Genomic DNA, 9,063 nt, shown 5'->3' on the forward strand with positions numbered 1-9,063 from the left:
CCCTCGCCGCGGCCCCGCTGAGCCCCGCCGGCCGTAGCGGAGCTGCCCGCTATGGGAGCGGGGAGCCGAGGGAGCGGGCGGCCGCGGGTGCCCGGTGCTGCTGTCGGCGGCGGGTTGCGGGGGGGCGACAGCACCCGGAGGGGGACCGCTGAGGGGAGAGCCGGCGCTGGGAAGGGGGAGAGAGGTGCTGGGAGGGAAGAGGAGGGCAGGGAAGGGCTGAAAGCCTGGGTATGGCGGAGTCCCTGAGTCCCTGCGCCCCCCGGGGCCAGTGTCAAGCCAACATGGGCGCCAACGCCTCGTCGTCCAACATGGACGCTAACGCCTCCTCAGCTGCCTCCGCGCTGGTGGGTGGCAGCTCGTGGAGGGGCCGGGAGCCCTTCTCCATCTTCACCGTCCTCATCCTGACCTTGCTGGTGCTCCTGACCATCGCCACCTTCCTCTGGAACCTGCTGGTGCTGGCGACCATCCTGCGGGTGAAGGCTTTCCACCGGGTGCCCCACAACCTCGTGGCCTCCACGGCGGTGTCGGACGTGCTGGTCGCGGCCCTGGTGATGCCGCTGAGCTTGGTGAAGGAGCTGTCGGCCGGGCGGCGGTGGCGGCTGGGCCGGGAGCTGTGCCTTGTGTGGGTCTGCTTCGACGTGCTGTGCTGCACGGCCAGCATCTGGAACGTGACCGCCATCGCCCTGGACCGCTACTGGTCCATCACCCGACACCTGGAGTACACGCTGCTCACTCGCCGCCGCATCTCCAACGTCATGATCGTGCTCACCTGGGCGCTCTCAGCTGCCATCTCCCTCGCCCCCCTCTTTGGCTGGGGGGAGAGCTACAGCCCCGAGCAGGAGCGCTGCCAGGTCAGCCAGGAGCCCTCCTACACCATCGTCTCCACCGGCGGGGCTTTCTACCTGCCCCTCTGCGTGGTCCTCTTCGTCTACTGGAAGATCTACAAGGCGGCCAAGTTCCGCATCGGGGGCCGCAAGAGGAACGCCGTGGTGCCCCTCCCTGAGGCTGCCCAGGTAAGGGTGAGGGATGGGGAGGAGACCCTGCACTGCCTCCTCCTGCTGCCTGTGCCCCTGCTTCACCTCTGCACCCATCCACGGTTTCAGCACAGCGAGAGGACTGAGATGTCCCCCAGGGCTGTCATGAATTTAGCTCAGTTATGGTCTGGACCTGAGCTGTAATTAGCCAGTCAAAAAGTGCTACTCTGCTCCAAGAGTTTTATTCTTTTTTTTTTTTTTTTACATGTGTTGTGAGAATATGTGACAGGTGCATTCACTGCAAGTCTTGAGACCCGTTTAAAAATTGTCCCTTTAGTATGAATTTTCCATTCCTTATTGTTTTGTTTTTCTCTTTATCTCTTTACAGTGTAGTCAGGGTAAACAAAGACATAAACAAATCCTTAGGTCACATACAGAATAAATGCATGCACATTTTTCTGCCAGTACAGACTTTATGTAGGATCTCTGCAGGATCTGTCAGTATCTGAAGGGATTTTAGTAAGCAGATTATATTCAACACAAATATACTTGGGTTATTTTACCTTGTATAGTGGGAACGTAGTGCTCGCTGCATAGTACCAGAGCAGGGTGTTCCTGGTAATCCTGCAAAGCCCTAGACCTGTGGGAGGTCTCGTTTGTTTCAGGGATATGACTAACTGAAGGGAAAGCTGCATCCCTGAGGAAGGATGGAGGAAGGCCCCTTGTGTCCCATTAAGTCAGGGTTTTTGTGTGGTGATGTTGTCACCCATGCCAAGTGTGCTCAGCAATGCTCACTGTGAGCTCTTCACTTTGTCACATACCCATACTCTCATTCTGAACTGTGGAACTGATTTGTTGTGGTATGTTTTTGTGTTTGCATGTTGTACTTACAAAGTCCAGTCCTCTCCCAATAACAAAAGATGAGTATGTGGCTGTTAGATCTATATAATGAGACATGGAGCATTTTCTATTCAGGTGGGGCCAATCCTCACTCATCCACTAAATCCCTCTAAATTTGATTTTGAGTCATGGTAGGCAACATGTTATTATGGTCATAAATAAAAGTCTGGGGTTTCTAGCAAGAGATGACAGCCCTGGCAGTTATATGTGGTCATACTTGCATATTTGTGTCCTGATGTCTTGAAGATGTTTATAATATGAATTGATTTTTGAAGCTGTCTTCTATACAAACACAGAAAAATTGTTAGAAAAGATGGAACATCTCTTCTAGTGGCATCCTTTCTTTTCCTACAGCCCCCATCCTCTTGTTTGCACCACATTTTTTTCCAGGTTGTTCAAAGTGTGATGAATGTATTGCTTGGAGTTAATCTACAATCTTTCCAAACACAAAAGCTAACTAAGTATTTGTAGGGTTTTTACATGCTCTGTTTTACACACACACATGCTCATATGGGACTAATGGTAATCTAAAAGTACGGAAAGTTAATTGGACTGAGACATTATTGCTCAAGTTTTAGTCTCAATGTAGGCACTTTGTTGGCAAGGCAGTTTTACCACGGAAAAGTCTGGCTCCTAATTGTCACAGCGCTGTCAGCAAAGGCCTGTGCGTGGCCCAGCTTGGCTGGCAGGTAAGTGCTGTTTTCAGCAAGTGTCTGAGAGCTGGTTGAAGCTGTGCTGACAAAAGTGCTCCTGTCAGTGGGAGCTGAATACCCATTTTTGAGGCGTTTGCCAGTATAGCTATTATTACAATCTCAGCAAGTGCTCAAGCCAGCAATTCTTCATCTTATATTTGCAGTGATTGACATTTAGTTCTTTTCTAAGAGTGCTTCTTGAATGTGCAGTTGGTGTATACTGCCGACCTTCCCCATCGTCCCATCAGCTTCGTTTGCTGACTTAAATAAAAAGACTTGTGATGCACATGCAAATCTTTACTCTGACACCCTGCTGCACACGTTCATTAAATTAACCTTGGATTGAGGGAGCTGGCATTCAGGATGCATTTCTTCTCGGTTTCCTTTCTAAGGTAAGAGGCTGAGACTTACTGATTTTTATCCCAATCCCATTTAAGCACATAGGAGTAGGGTCTGTCATGCCCACTGAACAATAGTAGTTCCCCAGGGAATTCTGGAAAAGAATCTTAAGATACTTCACTACTGTTCCTTTGAAAAATAAAAATAAAATAAAATAAAATATGTATATTTTTTAATGTGGTAAAAAAGATAACACTTCCAGGGGAAGTGCAAACCTAGTGAGGGGATCTGGCTTTGCCTCTCCATATCTGGGAGTGATTTGGCTGTCAGCATCAGCCCTTGCCCTCTCTCCGATGGGACTAATTCTGTTCCATTTCCCCTGTATTGCCCAACAGCTTACTTTATTTTTCCATTTATTTCTCCCCTAATGTCTCTATGCTCTCTCCTGTCTGTCACCATTCTTTTTCTGAATAAAATATTACGAAAATACAGGGACGTTTTTAGACACTGCTTTTCTGCCAACAGAGCCAGGTGCTGAAGTGGTTTGTACATGGATATAAGCACGCAGAGAGGGGACGATCCTCTCCAAGCTGAGGGGGGCATACCAAGGGTATGTTTCTGTGCTCTTACAAAATAGCTATTTTGAGTCATTTTGTGGTTAAAATTTTACCTGAGTTTTCAAAAAAACACTTTAGAAAGTATTTGGAAAAAAATGAGGGAGATGGACATGAGGCAGCTGAGGTGCTTCTAGTTTTAATACAATATAGTATAGTGCTATGCTCTTCCCCCTTTGAAAACGAGAACTTTTTTCTCTAATTTTTCTTGAAACAATCAAATTGGGAGCTAAAGTGGGCTGGTGCTTTCATAACTATTTGTTTACTTATGAAATTCCTTAAAATGAATTAAAGTGAATTCTGCAGTCAATACTGATATGAATGAACCTTGTGTGAAAAAAGCAGTGACACGCTGTCACTGACAGCTACACTCTGTCCTACCTGGTTGACAGTTGGTAATAATTCTCCCTGTAAACAGTCCAATTGAAATAAATGAGACAACTTGAAAGACAGCAGAAGCTGCTGGATAATGCCCTTTCAAATCAATTGAGTCACCTGTAGCATCAGTTTTGCAAAAAAAAAAAAAGGACAGCAGAATCTGCAAGTCAGGCAGCATTGCTTAAATGTAAAAATTACAGGGTCAGGATTAAATTTCAGTGTAAGGAGTTAGAAATTAAGTTCTGGCGATGTGTTGTTGTTGTTGTCTTCCCAAAGCTTATCAATTTTGCAGGAGTCATTCCCACTGCTTTGTTGGGATGTGAGTGAGGTCCTGGTGCTCGAGGAGCTGCAGCATTGTTCTGCACCCTGGCCAGTCCAGCCACTGCAGCCCACGGAGACGGTCAGGACAATGCAGGAGTGAGAGAAGGTGATGTCCTGAGGGTGTCACAGGACATCAGTTTCTTATTTCTGCCTCTGTCTGTACAAGCAGGAGAGAGGGGACAGAAAACAAGAGGAGCTTTGCAGAAGAGGTGTGGCAGATGTCTGGTAGGAAAAAGATGAGGCAGGAAGCAAAGTGGAGTAGGTGGGATTTTCCTGGGAGACACACAGCTATTCCTGCCTGATGGCAGAAAAAAAATCCCATGAGAGAAAGCAGGCATTCTTCTCCCTATCAAATGTGCTATTTATAATATTGGTGGAGCATCCAAAAAAGTGTACACATTCTTGTGTTTTGATCTTTTGTTGTGCATTGTAGTTTCTCGTGCTCTTGTTCAAAGAGCAAGAAGTACACCAAAGCTGCGCTGAGGCAGTAATATCTTGTTCTGTGCTGAACCACCCCAAAACAGGCAAAACTCTGAATTTGTGGTAATAAACTAGACTTAATTGGTGTATATCGGGACCATCACGGTGGTTCTGAAGTTCCAAAAGGATTCTTTACTGTTGTTTAAATCAGAGGTTCTTGCAGACCCTCAAAGTGCAGTACAAACACACATGGTACCTGCCACGAAGGACCAGTAATAACAGTCATTAAAGCTATAAGGAACATCTTAAATCAAGAGATTTCCCCAGAAGCTCCTTGGTGGCGTGTTCTTTACAACACTGCTGGGAACACAGGAACTGACTGTGTGTTTTCGCAGAGAGCTGCATGTGCCCATTGAGCTGCAGTGAGGGACAAACACCAGCAGTGGCACCGAGCTGGAGCTGCTGATGAATGTGCAGAATGAATTCTGAAACCCAAACCAACATCCTTTTGGCCACGATTCCTTTGTGTCTTTAGTGTAGAAGGAGAACGTGTACTCAAGAGCTCATTTCCTTCCTTGAAATCTCTTTATGGCACTCACTGGAAAGTGGCCCTCTCTTCGCTTCTTAGAGCCTGTTGTCCTGGAAATAGCTGATTTCACAAACTCAGAAGCTAATTCTGGCCTCAGAGCAGCAGTGCTTTCATGCCAGCTATTTTTCCTGACTCGCAGCTGTGGGAGCGGAGTCTGGGTGGAGGGGAGGAAGCCTGTGCCCAAGGCATAGCTGGCTGCCAGCTGCTGAGTGAGAGGGGTGCTCAGCACCCTGCAGAGGTGCTCACATCCGAGAGACATCCTTGCTATGAACTAAGATGTACGCTGTGGCAACCTGTTCCCCTGCCACAGCATGTTAGCTACTGATCATCAATAGGCCCAAAATGGGGTGAAAGATTTTATATTGGGCTTTCCCTCTGTTCCATATGGCACAGAGATAATGGTCAAGTACTGCGACTTAAAATTGGAGGAATTGGAGTCATGCAAAGCCTCCAGGATTGGCACTGGAAACCGCAGATTTGCTGTAGTCAGAGCTGTGTTTTGTTCAGGAAACAACTGGCAAGGCTGAAAAGCAGCTACATAATTTCTGTAGCCTGTGCCCTTGTTCAGGCAATGCCAAATTGCAATGGATTATCCTATGCCTGCATGAAGGGGATCCTTTAGTGTGGTTCCCCTGCCAGCTCTGTGTACCGCAACAGCGTTTGCCTACAGCAGACTGCTTTACCTTCCACGTACTCTGCGTGGGTTGGCTTATAGCAAACAGCCTAGACAACACGCTCCTGGGGACTGGGACTTGCAGCGAGGAGAAGCTTGCACCAACCGGGACAGGAAGATGAGTCAGGTCTGCAGCACATCAGACAGATAGCAATAAAAACCAAAAGACTTGAAATGATTGTGAAAGGCTGGGATTTTCCCACTTTGCAACAGGCACACAGAGGTGAGCTTTCTGTAGCCTCCAGGATTCAAACATGTAATTCCTGTTGCAGGCACTGGCTGAAGGGCCTCACTGAGCAGGGATGCTCGTTACATTTTCAGTAACATTTTGTGTTATTAAATCCTTTCAAAAGATTTCTTACGGAAGATTGAGGCAATATATCTCCAGCCTGCCAGGGATATTTACCCGATTTACTTATTTAACAGAAGGCTCTATGAGAGAGCCCATTCTTTTTCCTAAGGCAACAGACTGCTCGATTGCAACATTATTCCAAAGTCCCAAGCAGAACTAGTTAAAAAATAAATAAATAAAAACTGAAAATGTACCTATGAAAACAGAAAAAGTTGAAATTATGTAAATATAAGGAAACTGCTGTCCTGTAATTTACAAAAAATACCATGATCTGTTTTCACTTGCTGTTTAGTATCCAGATATCTGATCTAACAAGCAGAGGAGCTTGCAGAAATTCATCTGTTTCAGTAGGAGCTGGATCAGAGTATAATAAAATAAGTTAAATCAAATTTCTCCCAAATTAAATTAAGGGATAGACAAACCTCTGCTAGTAAACTCCGCAGTTCAGCCACAAACCTTCTAAAATCTGAAGTACCAAGAAGAAAAGGCTTTGGTTTGATGATGGGATGCTGTGAACTCTGTCTTCTGAGTAAGGGTTGAAGGTTAAATATGGTACCAAACCATGCCCTGTGCTAGCAACATGGTCCTTTGTGTGGCTCTCCCCAAGCAGCGTAGCTCTGCAGCTGTTTCTCAGGGCTAAGAGGTGATCCTTTCAGGGCTGCTTGTCACAAATCTGCCCTGCTGTCATCCATCCATCCCTTTTTACAGAGCGTGATTAAAGATGTGCGGAGCAAGTCCTTCTGCAGACAAACGATGTGATCGTTGCTATGTGAGGGGTGTCCCATTTTAATTGTCAGGACAGATGTGATTTTCATTTCCTTCCATTATTTGCCTGTGCCCATAATCTGCCGCTCTTGCATTCTGTAGCCACGTCTCGTGTCGGAGGGCGACGACAGGGATATCCATCTTGAAGAGTGATTGCCCAGCCCTCGCCAGCGCTTCCCCCTCCGAGTCACTCTGCCCATGCTAATAGCAGCCCTCCAGCCCTTACGGAGCTTGCACAGAGGCAGCCTGTGCTGATTGAACACGGGGCCACCTTTGGAGCTGGGTGAAGTTCTTGCCATTCCCATGAGTTATGGGCATGTAGGTAACTTCTGGGGCCTCACGTTGCATCCTTGAACTGTTCATGGTATTGCTCTGTCCTTACAACTGTAGTGCCCAGAAGAGCTTTGAGCTCACAGGCGCACAGATGGTCTGTGTACCGTCAGTTCCATTTTCTGGGCAGGCTCCTGCATGCTGGTCACCTGTGCTCAGAAGCTGATGGCCAGTCCCACCACCCCTTGGAGCTCTGTGCCGGGCTCACTGCACAGACGGTGTCTGGACCTTAATGAGAGAGGAGGAGGCAGGAGGCAGCCGGCAGAGCTGACGTTTCCCCTCTCTTCTGTACTTCAGGGGGAGCTGGAGCATGGACAGATTTTTTTTGTGTGTGCTCTGTTCCTTCTGAAGAACAAGTAAGTGGTGTTGCCATGCTCCAGCACCCCCCAGGGATGGGGTTTTGAGCTCTGCCTCCAGGCAATTAAGTTGAAGAAAATGAGTTTATCTTGTAGTTGATACAAACCATGGAATGAAATTCATTTACAGTTCAGGCCTGAGAAACCCTAAAGATCACGTAACACCACAGGACAGCCTGGTTTAGGGCTCTGCAGAAGGTACTTCCCTTTGTTAGGCGACCTTAACAACTTGATTTCCCAGTAGGTATCGAGGCATCCAGTAAGATAAACTGCAAAATAACGTCTGCAACACACGCAGCATCGGTGACTCCTTGCTGACCTTGGTTTGTCAGTCACTCTCAGCAGCTTTTCCAACATAATGAGAAGTCTGGTACTTTTGGCACTCGGGGATATTTTCTTTCTTTTAACGTGGAAGGAATGAGTTGCGGCCTTTTGTGGTAGGTGCACAGATGTCGTACTGTCATTTAAAAATAATACTTCGCTCAAACAAATCGTCTTGGTAAGAATCCGTGTTTGCTTTTGTTTTGAGGTGAAGGAAGCTTCGCAAGAACCACAGATGGTGTTTACAGCTCGTCATGCAGCTATCACTTTCCAGACAGATGGAGAAACATGGAGGGAACAGAAAGAGAAAAAGGCAGCTTTGATGGTTGGCATCTTAATTGGAGTTTTTGTGCTGTGCTGGATCCCTTTCTTCACCACAGAATTAATAAGTCCCCTCTGTTCCTGCAACATCCCACCCGTCTGGAAAAGCATCTTTCTTTGGCTTGGCTACTCCAATTCTTTCTTTAATCCTCTCATTTATACAGCATTTAACAAAAATTACAACAATGCCTTCAAGAACCTTTTTGTAAAGCAGAGATAAAAGGGGACACGGAGGAGAAAATGATTCCTTTATTGCATAATGCAGAGATTTCTCGAAGGAGATGTGCCTGTGATAGATGCAGTTTTCAAGCACAAGAGCTACTTAAGGGGATTTAGCAACAGTGAAGAAGCTGGAAGATTGTTGGATAGAAACCTACCGACAGTTTGCAGTTCCCATTTGGAAATACATATATGCTGCCCCAGGGCTTGGCAAAGAAAGAAGCAGTGAACATCTCCCTTCTTTTCTTTGAAGCAATGTGGGCTCAAGTCTGCAAGCAGAGCGCTGGTTGTGTCTAATACCGTGACTGTCAAAGCCAACCAGAGTGATCCCAGCCAGGCAAACACAGGAGCCGTCCTGCAGCCTGCTCATCTTAGCAAAGGCACTGAGGGGACTGTGAAGGGAGCAACACTGAAACGTTGGAGATGCGGGCAGGATGCTGGCTTCGTTCTTGAGATTTGTTTGGAAAGGAGGGAATAAATACGCTGCGTTCAACCCAAA

The 9,063-nt window shown here is 47.0% G+C and overlaps 1 protein-coding gene across 1 annotated transcript; it reads left to right on the plus strand.

Annotated features, from left to right (window-relative positions):
- The first annotated feature begins 180 nt into the window (after nt 1–180).
- LOC311439159 (5-hydroxytryptamine receptor 5A-like) lies at nt 181–9,063 on the plus strand. The gene is made up of 2 exons (XM_084524539.1): nt 181–1,013; nt 8,233–9,063. The coding sequence occupies exons 1-2, from the start codon at nt 231–233 to the stop codon at nt 8,563–8,565; spliced, it is 1,116 nt and encodes a 371-aa protein (XP_084380665.1). The 5' UTR covers nt 181–230; the 3' UTR covers nt 8,566–9,063.

The sequence above is a fragment of the Aythya ferina genome (genome assembly GCF_964211825.1).
Source record: "Aythya ferina genome assembly, chromosome: 6".
NCBI lineage: Eukaryota > Metazoa > Chordata > Aves > Anseriformes > Anatidae > Aythya > Aythya ferina.